Raw genomic sequence first — 24,776 nt, 5'->3', positions numbered from 1 at the left:
AAAAACGCAAGGAACCCTCCCATCATTGCCCCTCTTATTGGCACAATCAAGCATAATTAAGTCACTCATCGACTACAAAAAGAGAAGGGAAAAAGAGGATTGTAGCTTCTGTTCTTTGACTAATTTGACGTTTATTTGTGCTGAACTGCAACTCTCTCTCACGCCTCTTCCCTCCATCGGCTCCCTGAACGTTTTATGGTTGATTTTAGGATTTTACTGATCACTTCTAAAGCCTCTAACTATATCACCAGCAGGTTCGACCCCAGACAAGCCATTTCGTCAGCCGTCGATCCTCGGGCTTTTTCCAAGATCTAGGTGACCCCTCGACTTTGGAACGACCTGCCCGAGGAGATGAGGTTTACATTCAGTGAACTCCTTTTAAATCACTTCTGGAAACTAATTTTTACTTAGACGTCGTCTCTATATCTTTTTATCCTTTTACCCCTTAACCAGAACTTCAGTTTTCCCTTTTTTATGGAGTTATTTTCTTAATTTTTTGTGTGTTTTGACCTTCACTGGTCTATCATGATGAACATTTTATCCTATATTCAGATATTTTATAGATTAAACAATGAATCTGTTAATCATAACATCAAAATAACGTATATTTGATGTTGATATGATGCATTTAAAGGCAAAGTTTTCTCCACATTCATCATGATGTCAGCGTAGACGTTTGGTTTATGCTGCATATGAAAGAAATGATGAATTTCCGCACTCGAGAGATGAACAAATTTCTCATCCTGTCGTCTGTTTTGGTGACATTGAGACTCGAGCAGGACGCCGGGGCTGATGGGAGCGTGTGATTGTGTGCAGCGTGGTGGAAGACGGCCTGTCAAATGAGACATGGCTCCATCAATCTGGGCTGCTGACCTCTGCTCGCTCGTCGACAGGATAAATGAAACCATGGTACAGAGTTTTTTTTGAAGGCTTGATGAATCTGTCAGCTCCTCGACTGGTCAAGCTTTTCTCCTCCCGATGAATAGAACCATCTCCACGTGTATCACATTTGAATCATCGCTCATGCGCTAACTCAAGTAACACGTATTTGCAAAAGTAGCACGAAGAAAAGAGTCCGAAACTGTTGTAAAAGACAATCGGGGCTCTCCTTAAGCTCAAGTCTGCATTGATGGCGCTTTGTGTCTGCTTTTGCCACACCAAGAAGTGTATTCTGTGCTCAGATAATGGGACCCTTAATTGGCTGGTCAGTGACAAAATGGACGGCTGTTTAAGTTTCAGGGAGAGCGTCGGTTCCTTAGTGAGCCTCTGAAAGCGCTGAAGGGAGATGTGACTGTGGCATTTAGGAGAACAATGCGATGAGAATTAGTGTTTATTAAAGGAACTGCAATGGGGTTTAGTGCTTTTTACTAAGTGGCTACTTCCACGTAGACGCCCATGAATACACATGTGGTTTCTGTTGTTCAGGACTCTGGTAATTGCTGTGTTTATATTTAAAAAGTTACCCCCCTCTGCTAACTCTTAAATACAGTTCAGACGGAGCAAGAGACTTCTTAGATGCCTATTATATTATGTATTTTATGTTGCATGCTCCAGGTTCAGATGAAGGGGAGTCCAATTATCCAGGACGGAGGGACCATGTCGAGTCCTCAGCAGGAGGAAGGAGGCCCGAGAGTGTCGACCACGGCGCTGAAGAGGAGGACAGGAGGATGGAGGAGAGGAAAACAAAGGTGCTGAGCATTCTTTCCAAACTGCAGGACGACGCACCTCGTCAGCCCAACAGCAACAAAGGTCGCTCAAACTTTGAGGACTGTGAGTACAATCATCTTTTTGGAAAAGTCTTATGCCAACTGGTGACCCAGATTTTTGATGCCTCATCGTAGAGAATACTTCCAGAAGTGGTAGATCTGGGGCAACTGGACTTTGGTTGAAGATCTGTGAAGATCACCTCTCATCCAAGGTTTCTTCTTCAGTTCTGGCTGACTGGTGGAGACATCCAGGTATAGAGAGTCCAGAGTCCAGTTGCCTCAGATTTCTCGAAGAGAGATGACTTGAAGAAAGATAGCGTGCTGTTTGGACTGCATTTGGCAGTCTAGTATTTGATCAGTGAGCGCCCCGAACTCTGCAGGTAATTCAGTTTTCTACCTGAAGATCCCCAATATACATGCACAGAAGCACATTAAGGTAATTTGTTCACCCTCTAGTCACACGTGTGGACGTTTTTGACTGTGCCGAAGTCAAAAAGCTTCCCTTTAGTGAGGCAGCTGAAAGTGTTTGAAGGCTGAATCAGTCTTTGCCTGCCAAACACTCTTCTTTGCCTCCCGTCCACACAATAACAGACAAACACAAACATTCACCAACACTCTAAAAAATTTCCCCTTCAATTACAGCACTTGATTTTTTTTTTTTTTTTTTTTTAAGCGAACAGGAGTTCTCCAGTTTCCCTCAAGTGCCTAATTTCTGGCATCCAAGCTTTTGTGAGAGCGCCAGGGCTGGCGGGTCCGACAATAAGCATCCACACCTAAGGTCAAGGCTGAGGGGGGGCCGGCCCTCTGCAGAGGTCGGCCAGGTCAGAGTTCTCCTGTGAGTGCTGGCACCCTTGAATGGGACTGATTGGACAGGTTTGTTCAGACGGTAATCAAGCAGGATGAAGAACCCTGCAGCTGGCCTCGCTGTTCTGCAGCAAGGTTTTTAGTGATGGGAAGCTTTTGTTGTTGTTAAAGGAGGATGGACTTTGGTTTGTGTGTGTGTGTCTTTGCCTCCTCAAATCGTGTTTATCAGCTTTGGTTTAGAGTTGGATTAAGTTTATAATAAGATTGTTTTGAACTGACACACATGTGCTCTAAATTGGTATTTTTGTGATTTAGCACCCCCTCCAGTTTCAGAGCGTAATCCCACTGTGGTAAATATGTTCAGCTGTACTCGAGTATTTGTCCTGATTACATTACGTATGATCAAAAACTAGCGAGTCAACAACTTCAAGTAAGGTCAATAACACAAGACACAGCAGCAGCTGATATCACTGACTAGTCCAGCAGCAGTCAGCCCAGCTCGGCGTCTGTCTCTCAGCCTTTTATTTCATTAACCACTAAAAGTCAGTCCCAGATTTACTCTTGTCCCTTTTCTCTTCTTAGCTTTCTCTGTCAACGTCCCCTTCGGTTCTTTCACCTCTGTTATTATGCCCATAGAGGCTGCTGAGCCCTGTTACATTGCCCACTTTCTCAGCTCCTGTTCTGGCACGACACTGGCTCCACTGTAATGGGGCCTGTAAACCTCCTCCCGTGGTACAAACACCAAAATCAGTGAAATAGTTGGTGGTGCCATAAATCGTTACGTACTTCTCGTGGGTGATCGTACCTGGAACTCAAAGTTACACTATGTGTGAGACAGCATTCACCTGATTACAAGTCAGTGTGACATCAACATGATTTAAAAACTGTTTTATGTGTTAGAAAAGTTACAAAATGTTGCTTTAATATCATTTATTAAAATAGTATCACAGCATAACAAACATTGTAATTAAGGTTAATGGTTGATTAGTTTCACGGTTTAAAAGACCTGTAATGATGTGATACAATAATGTGTCAGTGTGTATATGTGTGTGTGTGTTTATGTGTGTGTCCGAGGTATTCTTTGGAGAAAGACACTGTGTGCTCGCTGTGTTCGTGTTTATGGGTGTGGTGTGTTTACAAAGTGTGTCCTGGTACAATCAGTAATTTTTCACTCTTTTGCCAGGGTCCTTTTGTTCTGTCGTGTGTGTGTGTGTCTTTGCACGTACACACACGCATGGTTTGTGTGTTTCTATCTGTATGTGTGTGTGTGTGTGTGTTGACTAGCTCTTGTCCAGACACTTGTAACTGTGGCTGCTCATTAGGCTCTGAAAGGATCTAACCGGCCATAATTGTCTGTTTTCGGGCCAACGTTGACCACTTGCCAAAGGATTCCCAAAATAGAGACCCCCCCCCTCCCGACACACAACCACCCATAACTTCCTGTACTCTGCCGCCATTCATCCATTCAACTCTGTGACCCTCCAGGTTGTCATCAGTCAGCGGTCGCTGCCATGTGGCTCGTGTTAGGAGCTAACAGTCGTGCTTCTACAGAGAAGAATGAGACAACAGAGAATATGTACATAAGCACAAAGAGCAGATCCCAGTACGAGACGTCAGACCTGCTTCCATATAACACAGAGCGCCTAATACATCAATGAGTTTGGTACACAACAGATGAAATAATACAAGCATTACAAAATGATCATACATGTTGTCGCTGTGTGATGAAAAACGCATTTAAAAACACAGTTTATTTCAGAAACTAGGTCACAAAATAAACCCAAAACACTGTATGGATTCTCGTGGATTGTGAATAAAAGTGGATACGCAGTTCCTCTAACGTCCACTTGAGGCTGGCTCCAGAAGTGAGTCAGTCTCCATAAGTCCCCATGTTCAAATGTCCAACTTCACAGCAGAAATAAACATGTTTACAGCCTGGTACAAAAAACAGTTTTGGTCTCTGTAGCTAATTTCCCCGTTCATGACAACTGTACTGAGGGTGAATTTATATATAACTCACCTGTTCACATTATATTAAGGCTTAAAGTTATGAAGAAATTAACAGCCTGGGCACTTTAATTGACAGGTAGGTGGCTTCAAAATGTATTTATCCAAAGCTATCCTCCTCCTGTCCATCTTACATGCACAATGTAACAAAACATCTTTTCATTGGAGTCTAAATTAGAGTCTAAATACTGACATCTGAATCAACACAATTAAAAATGGATCTTATGACTACTTTATTATTACATGACTCTGCAGTTTCCTGAGCTTTTTAGCCTCTTTCAGCGCCTTGTTTTGGTTTTCTAGCCCACAGCTTCACTGTAGCGGTTCACTCTTGACGCTCTCGTAGCGTTGTTTACAGTGAGAAAGCTCTAAAAACGCAGACAGGCACATTTAGCAAACTAACAGATGAACATAGTGGAGCGTTTAAGTAAAGAGTTGGTGGAGACCAAAAATGAAGCTTTAAAAAAATGCAGGTTTAACATAAAAACCTGTAATAACTGTTGAGTTTTCTTACGGCTGTTTACATTTACAAAAACTATGGGAGCAGGTTGAGCTGCCCCCATCACACCCATCACTGGTGACCAAAAAGGGGCCGATGGAGAACAGGGTGATGCTGATGTCAAGTAGCTGTGGTCTCCTTTGTGTAAGCGAGTGTGGCGGTGCGAGGGACTCTGTGGGTCTCTGATGAATGTCATTGTTGATACAGAACACCTGGCAGCCTTGAAGCCAGCCTCGCTTTGACCCCACCCACCACCACCACCAACACCAACACCACCACCTCTAGCCTATCTTCTACCTGTGGGCGGACGTAATTGTTGTTTTGAGCAACAAAAAAAAACAAAAAAGAAAACACGACCGACTGAATGAACAAGAAAGACCAGTCGCTTAAAAAGAGATGAAGGGAGGTAAATGGCAATAGTGTGAGGTGTTTGTGAATGTGTGTGTGTGTTCGGGTACAGTGCCTTTATGTAACCCCTGTTTGCTCAGCCTTTGGTCTGGAATACCTCTATGTATTTACCATCAGTCCAGAATGACTGGGCAAACAAACAGGCCATCTATTGATGAGCAGCAGCGTGGAATATGCCCGCTGTATTCATGAGAGAGAAGAGGGAGAGAGAGCAAAGTAAATCTGTCAAAGAGTCTATTATACGGTGTCCAAACAGAGAGCGCCCTCCACAATGGCCTTATTAATGGCACAATGTCAAGGAGCGGTCGGGGCAATAATAGCAGATGATTTCGCTTTGTGAGGTTATCTCTGAAGATCTGGTATTGCAATACAGCAGATGATTTGGACTCTGGGGGCGTATCGGTGTGGATCTGCTGCAAAGAGCTGATATTGGACGTAGGCGTGTGTGTGTGTGTGTGTGTGTGTGCAAAAAGCATAAGTTGTGGTTTGTGGTGAGGCCGATGGCGTGCAGCCAGAGACAGGAGTGTGGCCGCTACGTGTGTCTTTGTTTGTTTTCCTAGCAGAGCTTTAACCCCCCTTAACACACACACACACACACACACACAGTCTTTTGGGAGAAAGTGAGGGGGAGGAGTCGTGTTTTCATGGAGCAACAACGGCCTGCAGGAGAATGCTGCCAAATACTGTCACCCTCTTTTACATTGTAGTACCCACTTAAGGCAAACCAACAACACACGTTGCCAAAATCTGCTGTGAAAAGACTTTTTTTTTTCTTTTTTTACAGCAGCAGTGAGACTTTGATTGTGATCGTGGCTGAAAGTAACTAATACTGACTATTTGTGGTGTTGAAGTTTAACTCCTTAGCAGCACAACGACAACTGGGAGTGTAAAGAATGGACGGCGTATGCGTGACGGCACAAAATCTGTTGCATTTGCCACCTCCATGTCAAAGATGTGGATCATCGGTGGACCTGAGATGGGTTGAATGACGCCTGGTTGCTCAAAAAGGCCACCTGTAACAACACCTACCTGTCAGTGAAAGCAGCCACGCTGTTCTTTATTCATATTCATATTATTATTATTATTTAATATAATGTGAACAGGTGAGTTGTATATAAATTCACTCTCAGTACAGTTGTCATGAACGGGGAAATTAGCTACAGAGACCAAAACTGTTTTTTGTACCAGGCTGTAAACATGTTATATTTCTGCTGTGAAGTTGGACATTTGAACATTGGGACTTATGGAGACTGACTCACTTCTGGAGCCAGCCTCAAGTGGACATTTAAGGAACTGCAGTTTAATTCTCAATCCATGTAAATCCATTAAAAATATTAAATGGTGTAAAAATGTTATTTCCGGTGTTAAATGTGTCTCTTACAGTGTTTTAGGTCTATTTCCGTCTTTGCTTCTGAACAAGGACAGTCATTATTACCACAAGATGATAATAACTTTGTAATAACTTTGAACAAATGTCAACAGAACAAGACCGTGAAAACAGATGTCAGGAAAGTGTTTATTTGATTTAATTCACTTTTTATCTGCACTTTAACACAAAAAAGCTCAAATTTGCCTTGTTCTCTAAACACTCAGAGGTTTTGCAGCGTGGTGAGCGGTAACCTGAGATATCTGACGCGTGTGAATCATCATTATGCGTCACCACTGCCAGGTGTAGTGTCACGTAATGGTGACTGAACAAAGGTGGAGCTTTCCATCGTGGCATTTCAGGAATTGTTGACAACACACACAGTGCATAACATTTACACTTTGGCTCTCAAATTAAAATGTTGTGCTGTAAGTCAGTGGTGAATGGCTTGCAAGATAAATTTCAAATGATTCATGATTTGACATTTTACATCATAAATATATAAACATGTACTGAGGTGTCACTACAGCAGCGCTCAATGGACCAAGCGGCAACCTTTGTGCCAAAGAAGTGCCAAAAACTGCAGTTCCTCAAACGTCCACTTGAGGCTGGCTCCAGAAGTGAGTCAGTCTCCATAAGTCCCCATGTTCAAATGTCCAACAACATGTTTACAGCCTGGTACAAAAAACTGTTTTGGTCTCTATAGCTAGAGTATTCCTTCATGTTCACACTCATTGACATAATATCCATGTATGTTTATAAATGTAACCCAGGCAACGTGAGGTTAAAATACACTTTAACTGTTAGTAGCTGTTAGTACTTATCCTGTAATCTTAATCCTTTAATCTTTTCAGGCTCAGTTGAATCTGCATGACATATTCCTACTGTATCGTATCATCATGTGAGCGAGGATGGAAAATAAACTCGATAAATTGATGGCGGTTGGTTGCAGAGTAGAGAAGAAAGAAGCGAATGAAGGCTTCAGTAGTTTGAACCACATTTAATCGACTCTCCGACCTGCTCCTGCCCCGTCTCCTGCACCTCCTGCTGGTGTGTGCTACAGTCCGGTGTTTTTCCTGTAACACTTCAGATCAGATAAGATTTCGATCTTTTACCTTTGATTTGGAAGCGTGTTCAGAAACGCCCAACAATGCCTCATTCTATACTATTGTGAAACGACACGCTTGGCCTGGTTTGCAGGTCTGCTTTTTGCCGCTCAGACCTCTCACCTCCTTATCTCACAGCACCGCACTTTATATTTTACAGCTTTGTCTCGTCGCGTCCAGGCGGTACATTTACAGGATCGTCACATATGTAAGAACTTAAACCCAAAAACATCCCATAAACCCATTTCTCATAGACTTTTAGACAGTTTTTCCATGTGTGTGTGTGTGTGTGTGCTCTAAATTCGCGCTCTTAATCACATGTTTTAGGGCCGTATATGTGGGGCATGTTGCACTCTGACATTCTCCTGCTATTAAAGAAAGGGGGTCACCTCCTCTCCACCGCTGAATGTGACCTTTTGTTAAAGGAATTATAGGACACTTTATGCCGTGTCATGATGAGCAGAAACAAAAGTCTGGGATTAAGCGGGAAAGAGAGCAACAAACAAGTGAACTCGTTAGAAATACAATAGACCCCTGTGTGTGCGTCTTTGTGTTGGTGTGTTATAAATTGTATCCTAGCTCTGACACTCTTTGACAAGTCAGTGATGGATGTTTACATTAATATTCAGTGTTTTTATTTGGAGTTAAAGCCCCTCACGGCTCATACAGCCGGGTGTGACTTAAAATGCCTTGACACTAATTACAATACAGTATCTGAGCTTCATTAGAAGACGATAACTTGAGTAATATAACCTTTTTTTTTAAACAAATGTGAAACAAACACAGTACGTTGTGAAAGGGTTCCCAAAACGTGATATTTTTATCTGAGAGGTTTTACTTCTAAACCTAAATCTACCAAATTTGACCTCATTAATCCACCAAGACTTCTTCTCCAAACATGGCCTTTATCATTCTTTCTAACGTGGGTGTGCTCCCACAGGTAGTATAAACACGGATGTCGTCATCTTGCCAGTCTTGCCTCATCATCAGCGGACCTGAGGCGGGCTGAATGATGCCTGGTTGCTCAAACAAGCCACGTATAGCAGCACCTACCTGTCAGTCAAAGCGCCCACGCTGTTAATCCTGCATAACTTTAAGCCTTAATATAATCTGAACAGGTGAGTTGTATATAAATTCACCCTCAGTACAGTTGTCATGAACGGGGAAATTAGTTACAGAGACAAAAACTGTTTTTTGTACCAGGCTGTAAACATGTTTATTTCTGCTGTGAAGTTTTTAACATGGGGACTTATGGAGACTGACTCACTTCTGGAGCCAGCCTCAAGTGGACGTTTGGGGAACTGCATATCCACTTTTATTCACAACCAAACTTTAAATATTAAATGGTGTAAACATAGATTATATTTCTAATGTTAAATGGTTCCTTTAGTTCACAGCCACAGTGGATGCCAACCCATACTGGGTAAATATAACTAATAATTAATCTTTGAAGATGCAGACATAGACATTGTATGTTGTTTTTAGATGTATTTCCATCTTCCTGTAAAGTTTTATGTGTTTAACAATGTAACCCAGAATCAAAATCCTCAAAAGTCAAAACTTTATCAGAGTTATTCTTAATTTATCTCGTCTTTTTGATCATAGGGTTGATCTCTAATCAGTGATCGTGCTGGGAAACAATCACCAAAAAGAGGGGAAATGATTATTTTGAGTAAAATATATTGAATATTAAACCCAAGAATATGTTTTATACTATTTGTTATGACATATGCTGCGATAGCAACTCATAGGATATAAGATATATAAGACTCTACGCTGTTCTGTGAGAGTTTAATGGAGTTCAAAATCAACATCAGCCTATTCTTGTCTGCACTACAGCTGTATATAACACAGTGTGGGCCTGCAATGCAGTGGTGCTGGAGGAGGTCTGGGGGTCTCCGGTCGAGGGGAGCACTCCGCCAGGGAATCAGCTGGACAAAAGGTGCAGTGGAGTGAGAGATTGAGGGAGGAAGCGAGGGCGGGTGGAGGAGCAGGACAAAGCCGAGGCAGTAAAGCCTCCTGCCTGATAGCCTTATCTGATTCCACTCCAGCGCTTGATGGCTTTTTTTTCACCCTGCCTTTAAAGCGCACAGGTTGTGCCTTTGGTGTGAAGCCTAGCAGAAAATGTTAATCAAGAGAGGGACTGTGTGGAGAAAGGCGAGAGAAAGGGGAGAGTCACTCTGCTGAGGCCATAATCTGTAATGAGACCGAGGCGATTCAGTTGCAATTGAGAGAGGAAGAATGGGGCCATGATGATGATGAGCAGGGAGGTTCACTCTTTCACTGGCGTTTGTTTTTCTGTTTTTGTTCCTTTCTGCTCTTGCAGAGTCACTGATCGTGCACCGGTCCGCGGGCTGCAAACAGCCACGGGTCACAACTCATTTAACACACACTTGGACGTCATTTTCAGTGTCTGCAGCTGACAGATGAAAAACACTGCTGACTGCACGTCTGACAACTATTGGTACTCATCCGTGTTTTTACGGTGACGCCTGATTTGCAGTCTCGTTGACTTATTTTAATCATAATTTTATACATTTAATGTTTGACTCCCTTTGCCAAATGAAAAAAGACTATAGCACCAAAAGAATTGCTGTCAGACTTGTAGTTTTGTTGACTTACTTATTAAATACTTTAAATTAAAGTTCACTAGAGTACTATGTTATATTGTAATGAATACAACATGTTTATGCTTTTGCATTTTTTTGATTAATCAGTTAAATGTGCAAAGTAACCGGTGACGTGAAGAAGTAAAAAGTAAAACAATGAATGAAATGTTGGGGGGTAAAAATGGAAACACTAAAGTTAAGTTAAAGTATCTTTAAAGTGCTGTACTCAAGTAAATCCAATTAGTTACTTTCCACTGGTTGCAGCTTGTCAAGGTGGTGCTACACAAACTGTGTTTACTACGACCAAATTACCTCGTATTACTTGATCTATAGCTATGCATCTAGTTAATATGTAGTCATACACTTAATTATCATCATCTGTACAGTCCACATTAACAGATTTGTCTTTATGAAACTCACAATCTTCGGTTTTTGGTTGTAAATATGTGAATTTAATCTAAAATGTGTTAATATGCTCATAGTTAAAGGTGGACTACATTATGTTCAATGGTTCATTCACACCTCTGTCACAGTGTCAATAAACCCGAACATTACAGGCGTCATAAAAGTCTTTTATGGCAGAACAGTTGTATTGGATTGCATTCAGCTGCTAAAGTGGACACTGAGTGTATATTTATCGAGTCTGCGGCGACTACGGCAGTAAAAATAGAAACAGGTTTATTAAACAAAGACCTGGAGCCTCTGTGTCGTACTGTAAAAGTCAAGAGCCATTAATAAGTAGAGATTTAATATAATAATGTTCAGTTTTGACTGACACTGTCAGAGAGCTGCATGAGGTTGTAGTTTGCACTGGTGTTTATTATATCACCCTGTATACAAGAGAGGGCCAGAATATTAGAAACACCACTGACTGCGACCTCGGCCATAAACAAAGTGTCAGTGTCAACAAAAACTGAAATAAAAGTAGAATTCATGGCAGAGCTGTTGTGTTAGTGAGTTTATATATATATTCTAATATGAAAAGCTGTGTTGTGTTTAAAATTAAGATTATGAAATGTGCAAAACATTGAATAAACAATGTGCAAATAATCATAGAATAAAATAAATATGCGTTATCATACACATCAAATGAGATGTGGGCAGTTTTTCTTCTATTACTACGACTTCTATTAATTCTCCAACTTCTACATTATCTTCTTCTTCTTCTTAAATGTAGTGGAGTAGATGAACAAAATGGAAAATTAAATTTAAACAGAATGTGAGTAAATACTCTTCATGAGATGGACCTAATAATAATAACATAATAATAATAATCATGATAATAATACATCTATAACCTCTCGCACACAGCTGACCAGTCAGTAGAGAGTATAATAAACCAACACGGCTCTTTTTTAAGAAAAATATACGTTCATATGTGTTTCTGAAGTCACCACAGGTCAACTCTCCCCCAGATGGTCAGTGATCCTCAAACCTCGGCTCAACCTCGGGCCTGCCTGGTTGTAAAAAGAAAAAGAAGAAGGTGGCTCCATTCACTCTGTCACACAAGCTGTTGTTTCACTTTAGCAGACTGACCAGTGCACTGATGCAGCCACCATGTGAATGTGTTGCTGGCGTCTTTTGAAGACTTTAAATCCCCTCGCAGGGCCGAGCGGCGGCTGCTGCTGCATCGTGTGTGACTCCAGATCCTGCAGCCTTCTTCTCATCGCAGATATTTGCAAACAGATGCGCAAAGCCGACCGACCAGCAGGTTTTTTTTTGATCAATCAAGCTTTAACAAGTCAAGTTGACTAGATGCGAATGTAACATTTTGCATGTGAAAGGACGAGGCCATGGAAGGCCTGGTTTTGATTAGGCCTAAGCTGATAAATGGCAGATTCAAACAGCCCCCCTGCTATTGCAGAGAAACCCCAGAGGTCCAGGGGTTTAAGTCCAGACTGATATCAACTCTGTTTCTCCTCTTTCTTCTCCCAACCAATGAATAGATCCATTATTCAGTAGACTCATTCTCATCTCCTAAATTGAAGTGGCAGCAGCTTAAAAGCCCCCATTTTCTCCCCTCTCGTTTTTTTTTCTTTCTGAGTCACTCTCCCTCACAAATTTGCCTACTGAAATATTCATGGGTGTGGTTGGTCTCAGTTTGTCCCCCTTGTGTAATCATTGTTTTTATATTGGAGACTTTAAAAGTGATCATTACATTTGAGTTAAAGAAATAAGGAACTGTCTTTTGGGACGAATGTTTGAGGATTACAATGAGAAAGTGTTTTATTTCAGGATTTTTCTACTAATAAATCAAATTAGATCAGATTTGTATAGCCCAAAGTCACAAAGCACATTTGTCTCGGAGGGCTTTACAATCTGTAAAAGACAGTTGCTTATTTATGTAACTTGTACACAATAGTGCTAAATTAGGCACAAACCTGAGCTACACTGTAAAAAAATAAACAAACTCAAACCATGACAGTAAAAGACCGTAAAATATGTCATAAAATAAAACCTTTAATTTTAAGGGAATTTATACAGAATTGGGTATTTTTTTTATATATATAATGTGTTTTATATAAGAGACTGTTAATTATACAGTAAAACACTGTAATTTCCAATGGCATGGTTTGGCAGTATTTCACTGTAAAATGTACAAACATTTTAAAATATGGAATAAAACGCCAACCTTAAACGTGAAATCAACAGCACTAATGTCCTGTTACCGTAATATTAGAAAATGTTACACCGTATTTATTACGGTAAAATTCTGGAAACCACAGCTGCTTTATAGTCGTATTTAATGACAAAACCTCTATAAATTCCCTTAAAATGCTGCATGAATACAGAAGAAAGTAGTATTTTATATTAGAGACTGTTAATTATACAGTAAAACACTGTAAGATTTAATGTCGTATTTTACGGTCTTTTACTGTGTTGGTTTGGCAGTTTTTCACTGTAAAATGTACAAACATTTTAAAATATGGATTAAAACGCCAACCTTAAACGTGAAATCAACAGTACTAATGTTCTTTTACTGTATTATTAGACCGTATTCATTACGGTAAAATTCTTGCAACCGCAGCTGCCAATTTTTTTACCATAAAAATTACAGGTTTTTTTTCCTTTTTTCAGTGTTATTAAAGTTACATGTTGGGCTGCAACAATTATTTTCATTTTTTTTTTGTGGTTTGATCTATAAAACACCCAAAAATGTTCATTCACCTTTCTCAGAGCCCTATAAAACACCCAAAAATGTTCATTCACCTTTCTCAGAGCCCAGGGTGACGTCTTTACGTGTCTCATTTTGTCCAACTAATGATGCAAAACACAAAGATATTCAGTTTTTTTTAACCTCATAAAACAGAAAACTAGCAATTAATCACATTTAACCACAGAATTGATCATTTCTGCTTTAAAAACATGATTAATCAGTTTTCAGAATCAGTTGCACTTAATTAATTTTCTCAGTCAGAATCGGTCTCTTTTCTCATGCTGCAGTCGGAGTAAATGAATATATTCGCTTACCTTTTTCCTCATCGTGCAGAATATTATGGTTAATTTCAAGGTCTTGACCGCTGCTCTATTCAACAACCAAGTGCCACCCCCCCACCAATTAAGGCCAACTGGACTCCCTGTGAACCGCTCGCCCTGTATTGTCCACCCTCCATGACCCGAGTGCGACCAGAGGAGAGAAATATTGCTCTAATCCACTCTGCACACACACACACATGCTCACACAGAGAAGCCTAATGTTGTTACTCAAGCTGGAAATCACTGGTCTGCATAAAATGTGATACACAGAGCAGAACAATCATCTTTTAGACTGAAATGTTGTCCGGTTCATGCGCCTTCGTCGAACTCTAAAGGTTTGCCTTTGTCTTCTTCTTCTTCCTTTTTCTCTCTTTGCAGTCGACTTCTTGGCAAAGTATTGCATTTTCAGTCAGGAGAAGCTGGCCGAGTACAAAAGAGCTTTTGAAGCAGTAAGTGAAAAGACATTTAAACCACTGGGATATTCTCACTGTAACATGATGCACTCACTAAAAAGAATAAGATGCTGAAACAATGACACCTAGAACTCAAGTTAACATATTCAAATTACTTGTTTTGTTCAACCAACAGTCCAAACTCAAAAAAAACAACAAATATTTACATTTATGAAGCTGAAAGCAGCTTTAAAAAACGACATAGATGATTGATAATCTGGTAATTAATTAATTGACAATCTGGATCAGTGGTTCTCAGCCTTGTCCAAAGATTTTGTCAAGTTGTCACAAGCAATTTCAGGCATAATATATCTCAACAAATATCGGATGGATTGCCATGAACTTTTGTGTAGACCCTGTGGATGAATTCTGTTGAATTTGGTGACCCTCTAGACTTGTTTTGTCAGTGATCTGGATGATGATGATGACGATGATGATGTTTTCTCTGCAGGAGGACAGCGATGGCGACGGCTACATCTCCTGCCTTCAGGTCCTCCTCGCTCTTAAAAACATCATCCCTCCAGAGCTGCTGTCTGACGAAGAGGAGATCTACGTCTACAGGGTCGGACCTTTACTCCATCTGTACACGTGCAGACACAAACACACAATCATTCACGTACACATATACACTCACACAGTGACACAACCACTGTCATCAGAGCCCAATCGTCATAAAGAAGAATGTAAAATTATTTCTTCCAAGTCTTTTGGATCAATACCTCGTTAATACAGGTGTGTTATTGTGAGTCAAGCCTACTGAACTCCCAAATCCCAAATCTTGATCGTACCAATCAATGAAGAGGAGGCATTGTTCTACTTTTCATCATGCAAACTCTCTAAATGACACAAAAAGTTTCCAAAATTCTTCCATCCTGCCCAACATAAGCTGGGAATAACATTACTTTTGACCTGCTGATGGTGCTGCTCAAATTCATTAGGATTCATCCTCTGGGGATCACGAATGTCTGCATGAAATTTCATGTCAATCCATCAGATTTTTGTTGAGATATTTGTGGAAATAAAAAGTGGAAAAACGTATCTTCCGTTTTCTTGTTTCAGATCCTGGAGATGGTCGACTTCAGAGTGACAGATGGACTCGTGGACCTGAGGCTGTTTGCTGTGATCTCCAGTCTGGCACAGAAAATAGCCACCATGGAGTAAGTGACCACGCAGCAGACACACTCCTCATTGAAGCCGGAAGCAGAGTCCCTGACCCGCCATAAATAAAGAATAAGAGTGTGTACGCAAGTTTGTTCCGCCGATTTAGACGTCGTGTGTGGAGAGCCGTCTTTGATCCTCGTCTCTGCTTGTGTCTTCAAACATTTTAACGCGACTTCAGAAGTCAAAGTTATGAGTTTGGACGTGATAAAAATTCAAAAGCGCTTAAAGCGTTTCATTGATGAGTGGAAAGACAGAAAATTTGCAACAAAGCACAACATGCTCTGTTGTTTCAGCCTCTCAAATGTGACGATATGCTGATATTCACTGATGTATATCACTTTAAACTGAAAAATAATTTTGTTTTTGGACTTTTGAATGCATCACCTTGAACTCATTCTGTTTTTTTTATCAATTAACATCATATTTGAACCCTAAAGTCCAATTTTTCCTTTCTCAAGATCTTCATACAAGAAAGAAAACAAATTTAGTCCCTTTAAGCTCTGATGTGATGAACATTTTTACATTTTTGACATTTTATAGATTAAACCACCAATCGATAATGAGAATAATCATTAGCCATAGACCTCATGGACAGCACCAAATCTCCAAATGTCATACAGTGCATATATTTTATTATAAAAAACAACTGGTGGATCTTCTGAATTACTTGTTTTAGGCTAGATCCACAAGTATTTTCCAAGTGGCAACCATCAAGAAGTTCCTCAAACGTCCACTTGAGGCTGGCTCCAGAAGTGAGTCAGTCTCCATAAGTCCCCATGTTCAAATGTCCAACTTCACAGCAGAAATAAACATGTTTACAGCCTGGTACAAAAAACAGTTTTGGTCTCTGTAGATAATTTCCCCGTTCATGACAACTGTACTGAGGGTGAATTTATATACAACTCACCTGTTCAGATTATATTAAGGCTTAAAGTTATACAGGATTAACAGCGTGGACGCTTTGATTGACAGGTAGGTGCCGTTACAGATGGTTTGTTTTCCCGCCTCAGGTCCGCTGATGATCCATGTCTTTGCAGATCTTTCGATTAGCCGTGCTTCTAATTGTGTTAACTTGAGTTATAAACACACACATTTATTTATCTTATTTATTATCTGCAGGTTAATCAATAATCCTCGTTAACAGCAGCCCCACATTGAACCCTGCGCAGACAGAAGACATCACTCTGATTTGAACTCGGCCTTTAGCGTCCTTGTGTCTCTACATTATTCCCCATATGCCGCAGATTCCCACACACATCGCCTTTTTTTTTTTCCCCTCCTGCCCTCGGGTGTATAGCTTCCTACAGACAGGAGTGTGTGGAGCCAACCCTGCTCTGGAGGTCTCCGAGGGTCAAGGCCTGCTCCCAAAAGCCTCACCCCGGAGTGAGAGCTCCCTCTCAGCGAGGACAGGGCCAGGGTCACGGGTCCTCTGATTTACGGCCAGCCCTTTGTGTCGTGTATTATAGGAGGAGGCCTGTAGACTGGCACTGGGAGACCAGGGTGTCTCCTCTGTATGGAGGCAATTATAGTAATGATAATGAATGACCATATTAAACCTCTTTTCACAAAACTGCTTTTTGCAATTTAAATAATAAGAAGATGGAAGATCAGAGCTCATAATGCTGGCTCCTCGACGAGGAGAAAACAATAGTCATCTCATCCCGACTGAACTAAATCGATGCTCTTACCTGTTACAGTTAATCCTGTTGTCTCTAATCCTATCTTAGAAATGAGCTGCAACAGTAGCTACACAATCACCCTTTGTGATCAGGCACAGCTTTGAAATCCGAGTACGTGTTTCCCACATTTATTTTTATAGATATTTCTTTCTCCAGTTTAATCTCGGCGCCCTTCCCCCCCTCTCTTCATCCTCCGCTCGTTTCTTTTCAACTTTAACTGTCCGTCACTCTCGCGTCTCTAATCTCTCTCCGGCTCTCTTGTTGTGTACCTCTCACCCTCTGTGCCGTGCTGTTTTGGCCCTTGACTCAGCCCATCTGTCCCCTCGTTGTAGCATTGTCCTCCCCCAAACAAGTCCTACCTCACACGGCGCCACATTCCCTCAGGGCACGAGTCACATGATCTGCCGAGAAGCACATTGCCATACAGGATTCACAAACAGCATCAGCGATTTGACCATGGCAAGTCATTCATTCGTATTGTTGCTGTCGTCCCTTTGTGGGATTTGCGAGCATCCATGCGTGCACTGGGAGTTACTGTAAGTCTCCTCGTTACGGGAAATTCGCTGGATTTGATGAGTCATGGAGCGAAGGAGCGCTAATGTTGGAGAAAACATGAGACAGCAGAACCTGAACCAGCTCCCAGCTGTGGTGGAGAGTCCAAGATGTTTTATTGTGAAAGGTTTATTGGAGGAGAATGGAGGATTTATCAATACACTTGTCATGACCAACCCAAACAAAACTGCAGTTCCTCAAACGTCCACGAGGCTGGCTACAGAAGTGAGTCAGTCTCCATTAGTCCCCATGTTTAAATGTCCAACTTCACAGCAGAAATAAACATTTTGACATGCAAACTGGAAGAGCCGGGGATCGAACCACCGATCTTCTGATTAATGGATGACCTGCTCTGGAAGCCTCCTGAGCCACAGCCGCACTTCGTGTTATTGGACTCTAGAAGCTTCTTCCGATCTGTTGTATCAAGGGGAACCGCCTTTGGGAGCCATTTGAGGATCAGTATCTTGCCGAAGGACACTTTGACATGCAAACTGGATGAGCCGGGGATCCTCAAGAAGCCACATCGACCCCTAATATTTGCTCCTTTGTGGTCCGACATCGTTATCTGTCTCTATAGAGGCTTTTAAGTTATCTACCTATTTGTTGTATCAATGGACACAAACTTACAGCTGCTTCTACCTCAAGAAAAAGACAGTCATGTCCCCTAACAATCTAAGATTCAAGCTGTCCTTACAGTGACCTCGACATATGCTTGACCCTGTGTAACCTCCATATGTGGGGTGCTAGAATAGAAAATTCCCTCACACCCACCACACAGAGCGTCTGATAATACGAGTCCCTCCTCCTCGCAATCGCTGCAGCCCGCTCAAAAATATCCCAAAACAACTCTTAACTCTGCCAAATCAAACTAGGTCAGAATATGTTTGCATCCCAACACGCCCCGCCTCACTGTGTGTAGCAGCTCCCCAATGAGGAGACCGCCAAAATTTTGGGGCCTTACGTAAGCGAGAAAGTCTGCTGTGTTGTCCACAGTGGGGTGCCAGAGGAGCGCCGACAAAAGAAAATGGGTTAGGCTGCTATTATCCTCGCCACAGTCCATCACCAGGTCCCCGAGCCCCTCGTTTACGCTAGCCATTATCACGCCAGTGTCCTAAGCGCACCAGCATTTGGACTCTTTTACTGCAAACCAAGTGCAATTAATGATCATTAGCTGCCCTGTCTCACTTCATCCCCATCAAGCCCTCTGCATGCACCGTGGTTGGAGCACAAGGACCAATCATGGCACTGGGAGCACTCAGGCGTGCATTGCACTCGTTGGCCTAGCGCTTGGCCATTCTTCGCTCAAACAGGGTATTGAGCGCGCGGCGAGGAGGGGCTCATTAACACCGGGCGCTCGTTAGAGAAGGGATGGCCGTCGCTGTGCCACACGCTGGACTGGAGAGGTCTGTCCCAACACAATCAGTCGTGTCTCCCTCTAATTATCCGAGTGGACCTAGATTTTGTTGGTTTGCAAGTGCTCACATTGCACCAGAGTGTCGCTTGTTCCCCTCCCTTAAACCTCCGCACGAACCCCCGTTCACCCAGCTCCACCCTCCCCCCCTTTCCTCCTCCACCTTCCCCTCCCACTGCTGTCCCAAAAAAACCAGAGCAGTTTTATCCGTTACTGTGGCGGGATGTCCACGTGTGCCCACGTATTGTTTGGTAGCCAGGCCACTGTGAGCAACCACAATGGGCTCAGAACGTTTTACCATCACATCCCAAACACAACATCGCACGGGACAGACCCCGCCAAAAAAAAATCACCGCCCGCCACCGCGAACAGAAAGCGGCAACCAAAGTTTTTACCAAACTGAGTGAATTATTTTTATGTGACTCAACAAACGTAGGACTTGGTTAGACTCTTGAAAGATAATTTTAAAGGTAATGTTTCTGTTAAAACAGTCGTATAACGTTCTCTGTGGTTCGCTCTGGAGAAGGGTTATCTTTCTTTGGGCTTTAAAACGCCAGAAAACCTGCTTAACAAACTGAGCGTGTGGGCGTTCAAGAGGCAGGGAGGGTGTACCGAAAGAAGTCTAGGATCCAGCTTGGGACTCTTTCTTGCAAGACCTTTAACTTTACTATAATGCAAACTAAATCAAGAGTACTGTGAGGGTTCTCGAAAATCCTGGTCATCTTTATTCAAGAAAATTACTTGGACTTTGTTGTAGATCCGTGAAGACGTTTCTCATCGTTCTAGAATTGAAGAAGCTTCTTGGACGAGAGGTGAAACGTCTTCACGGATCCACAACCAAGTCCAGTTGTTCCAGTAGTAAAGTAGTTCTTTGAAAACCCATATGTTCCCAGAGTTCTTGCACATTTATTTTAGCATTTAAATCGCCATGCATTTGTTCTAGTCAGCTGAAACAGCCACAGACAAGCCGAGTTTCCCCATCGGCTGAAATCCAAAAGAAGCTTGTGGACTGCCAGTCCCTACCACCATCAACGGTTCTACAAGGGTGCTTGATTGTCGTTTTTAAGGCAAGAATAACTTTGCATCTCTTTGCTGTTTGTGACGTTGATCATTTTTGCTGTTTCCTTCCAGTGAATTCATGCGATCACTAATCAGGGACATGGACTTCCGCTCGCTCGAAGTGAGGCTCTTCAAAGCAAAGGTAACTCCTAAACTTCTGCTGGCTGATGTGTGCAGGCCGCATGTTCATACTCATACAAGGTGGGACTCGATTACTTACCCTGCAACATCAGATTAACTCTCACATTAGTCACATTCGTGCCACAAACTCCACCCCTGCCTCTCTTTCATGGCACCGCGGGTATAATTACAATGAAATAAATACTGGTAAACACTTTGAAGAGCAATTCCAAAGCATGCTTTGTAAAGCTAGCTTTTTTTTTAGGAGAGACATTCAGCCCTCATGCATAGAAATGAGCGAAGCGAGCTACAGGGAGAAAGAGAGGGGTGCTTTCCCCTTTTCATAGATTAGCACGGGCCTAATCTCATTAAAGTGCCCAGCAGTGAACATGCCGTCCACTCCGCCCCAGCCCTGTAATCAGCCTGAGACACACAGCTCATCTCAGATGGACCGGGGACTAGTCTTACCAGCTGGCCGCTCACAAGCAGGCCCGGCCCTCATTCATACGAGGAAATACTGAGCAAGTGAAAGGCAGGAGGAACATGAAAGCCTGTGGCCATGAGTGTGGAAACTGAGCCCCTGGCCAGGTAGGGGAAGCTTTGTAATTATAGAGCTGTTAGGGATAGGGTTGTTAACTGGAGAGGTTGGTGGGGGGAATGGGCTAATTGCCAGAGGGATTATTCCCCCCCATGTACCTCAACAATTATTACCTTGACTGCATTAACTGTGCAAACAGGTGCACTCAAACAAGAAACAGGTTGAGCTACCCTGAGGAGCGCACACAATAAAACATTCACACATGAACGTACACCCACACACTCAAGTCTGTGCTCAATACAAGTGGAGATCCTTGTTTTTAATCACGTTTACGTTTGATATCAAAACTCCTCGTGCAGCAACTGTTCCTGTTCCTCCTGGAGGAGCAGCGAGAAGATACAGGAGTTACTCAGCAGGGCTTCATCAGTGCGGAGCAGCTCCTTCTGGAGCTGAAGGCCGGGGGAATCCATCTGGACCAGGAGGCAGCCGTCAGACGGGAGCTGCAGAACATCCCACCCCTGGATCTGCTGGACTTTCTCGCCTACCTGCCCCTCTTCATGCTCATTCACAAGTCAGTCATCTCCAACCCTCTCGACGACTCCAGCAACCTCTGACCTCAGTCGCTGCACTGTCTGCACGCTGTGTGGTTCAGGTATCATCAGTCCTGAGGTCTTTGATCAAAAATTTGTCGACAACTTTGCCAGTATTACTAGTCCAGCAGCAGTCAGCCCAGCTCGGCGTCTGTCTTTCAGACTTTTATTTCACCAAGCTCTCACCAACCACTAAAAGTCAGTCCCAGATTTACTCTTGTTATTCTTCCTCCAACTACCTCACCTTTGGTTTCTTCTCCCCTGTTACATTGTCCACTTGCCCAGCTCCTGTTCTGGCACGACACCAGCTCCACTCCCTGTCTACATTCACCAAGTGCCCTGGGCCAGGAAACCTCCTCTTCTTCTTCTTCCCGGTGATCCAAAACTCCTGTTGGTACAAACACTAACACTCCCCCAGTGCTCTGAGCTCACCGTCTACCACCGCCACCACCAACTATTCCACTATTTGGTGTTTGGACCACGGGAGTTTTGGACCACGAGGAAGAAGAGGAGGTTTACAGGCCCCGTTAGTATTTTTGGGGAAAATTCTGACAGGGAGTGGAGCCAGTGTCGTGCCAGAACAGGAGCTGAGCAAGTGGGCAATGTAACCAGGCTCAGCAGCCTCTATAGGCATAATAACAGAGGTGAAATCGCAAGACAAATCGCAACAAATACACATTTCTATGCAACGCAAACTTACTTGTGGGTCTCTTTGAAGTTCGGTGCATTGAATGCTCTGCGTCTGCACTTGAAAGAAACTTTTACAGCTTAATTTCCGTCTGTTATGACTTCTGCAGAATCGGCTTCCTTGATCTGTTGATGATTGATAGGATAATAAGAGATGTGAGACAGTATTATTGTTCCTGTTAGATACCCGACGAGCTGTAAAGTGCTGTCTGTGGTCCTGAAGTCTCACTCTGCAGTCTCTGTTGGTCGCATTAAACTTTCTCTGTCACGCTGCTGCAAGAGGTTCACGTACGCAACAACTGCTCATTGTTCTGGAGTGACAAACAACAACATTTGAGGTAGCCGCTCGGGCTGTTGTCCTCTTCCATCCAACTTAATCAACGCTGACGAATGATATTCAATAAGATATTCAACTAATATAGTTCGAGCTATTGTTTTGCTTCGGCTTTGCCAATTAGATACGGCCGTGCTCTCCTGCGGTTCATACACGCCTGACAGACCGCCATACAGGAGAACATAATGGACTCTGACAGGCAGCAAAACCAGGGTTGTTATGTCAGCGACGTCCTGAAAGCAGCATCATGCAAAACCTAAAAAAAAGACGAGGGACCGTCAGTCATGTTTAACCTGCTTTTAAAAATACTCCTATTCCATTTTTTGCCTTTTCTTGTGTAAAAATGTTTCTACACGTTGCTGTAAACATGCTGAGCTCCATCACACATGATATGTTTGATGTGAACTGTTACTATTGTTTAACTGATTATCTTTTATTCAACATCATTTGTTAAATCTGCACCACACTTTATGCGTTCAGTGTTTATTTGTTCATCAAATAAAGTCAGAAATGATACTGAAGTGAGGTTTGCAGGAATAAAAGTCTTTTTTATTTATATACTTTGTGACTGTTAATCAGTTAACTGCACCAGAGTTACTTTTAGACACTTTACACTTTTAGAGACTGTTTTCCCTGAGCAGGAGGACAAAAGACAATAAATACTCCACATCAAACAGCTCAATTCATAAAAGTCTTTTCAGTGTGAGATAACAGAGACGATAAATATGAGGCTTCTTCCACTTCCTTCTTTGCTATACATGCAAAATAAGATGTGTTTTTTACCAAGCGACATCCTCTGTGGCTGTTGAAGTGAAGCCCCACAAAAACTGCAGTTCCTCAAACGTCCACTTGAGGCTGGCTCCAGAAGTGAGTCAGTCTCCATAAGTCCCCATGTCCAAATGTCCAACTTCACAGCAGAAATAAACATGTTTACAGCCTGGTACAAAAAACAGTTTTGGTCTCTGTAGCTAATTTCCCCGTTCATGACAACTGTACTGAGGGTGAATTTATATACAACTCACCTGTTCACATTATATTAAGGCTTAAAGTTATGCAGGATTGACGTTATGTTTCATAATGCACCAAACAAGTTTAGCACCCAGACTCTCTGACTACGGAGCCATGCTGTTTGAATATGTACAGGATGTGGTTTGACATTGTCTTGATAAAATAAATAAGGTCGTCTCTTCGTAGCATGAGTTGCTGTAGTCCCTTTATATATCATTCATCTGTCATACTAATCCACCCCCATACCATCACGGGTTGCTTTTGAACTGTGCGCTGACAACAAGTCAGATGGTCTCTCTTGTCTTTATTTTGACTCATCAGACCACAGGACAGTTTCCTTTGAACAACACAAGGAGTCTTTGCTGTAATCAGGTTTTAAACATCATGAACGTGCCAACTTTTGGGTTGTATTTGACTTGAAACTTTATAAAAGTTTAAAAACCTAAACTGAATAATAGACTGCAGCTCTGTTCATTTTCCAAGAGACCCTCTTCCCCCCCTCTCAGGGCCCCCTGGTGGCCCATGAACCCTCCTTTGAGAACAACAATGAGCCTGAACGCACCACGTGGTTTCTGAATAAAACATTTAATTATTTTGTGAATTTATTTCTTTATTGATGTGATCTGATTTATCCGAGGAATAAAAAGCTTAAAGTACAGGAGCAGGCAAGTTTCTTTCAGCTTCACACACACACACACACACACACACACACTGGTCTTTTTTTCCTTCCCAGGTGGTGTTTGGTTGGTTGGTTGGTTGGTTGTGTGTTCAGCGGCATGCTGCTGTCAGGAGGCACACGCCATGAGCCAATTCAGCTCTGCGTGTCCACTCGACCACCCTACAAACCCCCCATTCACTCATTAAAGCAGACACGCGTCCGGCTGCAGCCTCCTGCTCTACCTGTCAAACTTCGTTTTGCAGAAACACGAACTCCACCTCAGGATCTGTCGGTGGTCGTCAGAGTGTGATCACCTCACTGACTTCACTCAATCTGCCGGTTTTAGAGGACGAATGTTTGTCGTTTGTTTGTTCTCAAAGTTTCACTTTTTGAAACTTGGTGCTTTCTCTAAGTTTGCACGAACATTGCGGATTGTAAAACCACTTAAAGCTCCGTCTAAAGGCGCTTCAGTGCCTCCTTAAAGAGTCCAAACTCTAATGTAAAGAATATAGTTTTCTGGTGTTTCTTTGCTTTTGGACTCCTTT

The 24,776-nt window shown here is 42.4% G+C and overlaps 1 protein-coding gene across 2 annotated transcripts in view; it reads left to right on the top strand.

The window, feature by feature from the left end:
- Positions 1–23,452, top strand: part of LOC113748379 (uncharacterized) — a 69,784-nt gene extending 46,332 nt beyond the window's left edge. For both annotated transcript variants that reach the window (XM_027291933.1, XM_027291932.1), the window contains 6 exons: positions 1,555–1,770; positions 14,361–14,431; positions 14,886–14,996; positions 15,494–15,591; positions 20,369–20,438; positions 21,314–23,452. In XM_027291933.1, the coding sequence (XP_027147734.1) occupies positions 1,555–1,770; positions 14,361–14,431; positions 14,886–14,996; positions 15,494–15,591; positions 20,369–20,438; positions 21,314–21,568 (821 nt within the window). In that variant the 3' untranslated portion in view covers positions 21,569–23,452. The remainder of the gene's footprint in view (positions 1–1,554; positions 1,771–14,360; positions 14,432–14,885; positions 14,997–15,493; positions 15,592–20,368; positions 20,439–21,313) is intronic.
- The last annotated feature ends 1,324 nt before the right edge of the window (positions 23,453–24,776 follow it).

Source organism: Larimichthys crocea, chromosome XX (genome assembly GCF_000972845.2).
Source record: "Larimichthys crocea isolate SSNF chromosome XX, L_crocea_2.0, whole genome shotgun sequence".
Lineage (NCBI taxonomy): Eukaryota > Metazoa > Chordata > Actinopteri > Sciaenidae > Larimichthys > Larimichthys crocea.
Note: the sequence above shows the minus strand (reverse complement) of the source record. Positions and strands in the feature narration are given on the sequence as shown.